This window comes from Nestor notabilis, unplaced genomic scaffold (assembly GCF_000696875.1).
Source record: "Nestor notabilis isolate BGI_N333 unplaced genomic scaffold, ASM69687v1 scaffold17741, whole genome shotgun sequence".
Classification (NCBI taxonomy): Eukaryota; Metazoa; Chordata; class Aves; order Psittaciformes; family Psittacidae; genus Nestor; species Nestor notabilis.
The window spans coordinates 18,078-19,433 of record NW_009913808.1 but is presented as its reverse complement, the minus strand read 5'-3'; the positions used below and the strand labels follow the sequence as shown (position 1 = coordinate 19,433).

At 58.8% G+C, this 1,356-nt stretch overlaps 1 protein-coding gene across 1 annotated transcript in view; it reads right to left on the bottom strand.

Moving 5' to 3' along the window:
* The window catches only part of MAPKAPK2 (mitogen-activated protein kinase-activated protein kinase 2), a gene marked incomplete at its 5' end in the record, with an annotated part of 4,826 nt that extends 3,718 nt beyond the window's left edge, over positions 1–1,108 (bottom strand). Inside the window, one exon of the mRNA XM_010023368.1 lies at positions 969–1,108. Coding sequence (XP_010021670.1) covers positions 969–1,108 — 140 coding nt within the window. The remainder of the gene's footprint in view (positions 1–968) is intronic.
* Between the last annotated feature and the right edge of the window lie 248 nt (positions 1,109–1,356).

Here is a 1,356-nt window from a genome sequence, read left to right as displayed (position 1 = left end):
TCTGGCTTTCCCAGTGCTGATAGCATCTCCTGCCAGCACCCTTGACGTTCATTGGACATCTGCAATACATGTAACATGCAGCCACCAGGGTCAATCACTGCACGGAGACACACCGTGCTCACGCTGCAAGCCAAACACTGCCTTGGAATGGACATTGCACCCAGAGCATCCCTCGGACCACAGGGAGCTATCGCAGAGACACGCTGCAGGGAGCTGTCACTGCCCCAGGGACGTGTTTCCTACCATTCAGCAACTGCTTTCTTCCCACACGAGCCGACGTGCACAACCCTTTCCCATCCTGGCTGCCCAACATCCCAGCATAGTTCTCAGAAGGCTCTTCCCACACAAGAACCACCCACAGCTGCCCCAGCGCTGCTCACGGTGCTCCTTGCACCCGCTGCCCCCCCCCAGGCAACCTAACATTTGCCATAGGAGAGGTTTTGGCAAGGAAGCTGCATCAAATCACAGCTGCGGTTGGGATGTGGTTTCAATACTTTCCCCTTCATCCCTCCTCCCCGTCCCCAGGTTATACCAAACATCTACCCAAATCGGAGCTGCTCAACTGCTGCTGCAAGAGGTGCAACAGCATCAATAGAAGCATCAGCTCAGCTTGGCTGTGCTTGACCCTGCCACAGGCTGCTGGGCTGCCGGGAACCTGCTGACTACCCCGACTTTCCATGGCCAAAGCAAGTTTGGTTATGACCTACCTGCAGTGAGAACCACAGGCCCAAAGCCTCCCGACAGCAGAGTGAGTTTTCAGAATGAGTCAGAGCCAAGACAGCTCCTGTCATCCCCCAACACCAGCAGTGGAGCTCCTCTTCCAGGGCTCGCATCCCTATGGCTCGCAGGCTGCACCTCCCTGCGGTCCACAGCGCCCCAGCAGCGGTGCTGGAAGGTGCTCACCCCCCACCTTTTGGCATCACCCCCCCCAGCCCTGCAGGGCTGTGGGTGCTCCAGTGGGGACTCACCACTCCATGACGATGAGCAGACACTTCCTCCCCTGGTAGAGGTTCTCGTAGACGTCCATGATGCGGACGATGTGCGCGCACTGCGACGCTCTCCAGTGCAGCTCCACTTCCCGGCGGGCCTTCGGGCAGTCCTGCAGCATCTGTAAGAGAAACGAGACCCCATCAGCACCAAGCCCCCCAGGAGAACGGGGCTGTGACACCCCATAGGCACAGTGCCCACCGGAGAAGAGGAAGGGATGAAGGCCAAACGCGGGTGCTCTCCGCGAGCAGCATCGAGGTGAGCTCCAGCGACTCTGTGCAATGTCTCCATCCCCACCTAGTGGGAAAAGCACGAAGCCACCCGCCCTCATGAGCTTCTCACCCTCCCTTTCAAGGCTGGTGAAGCTCA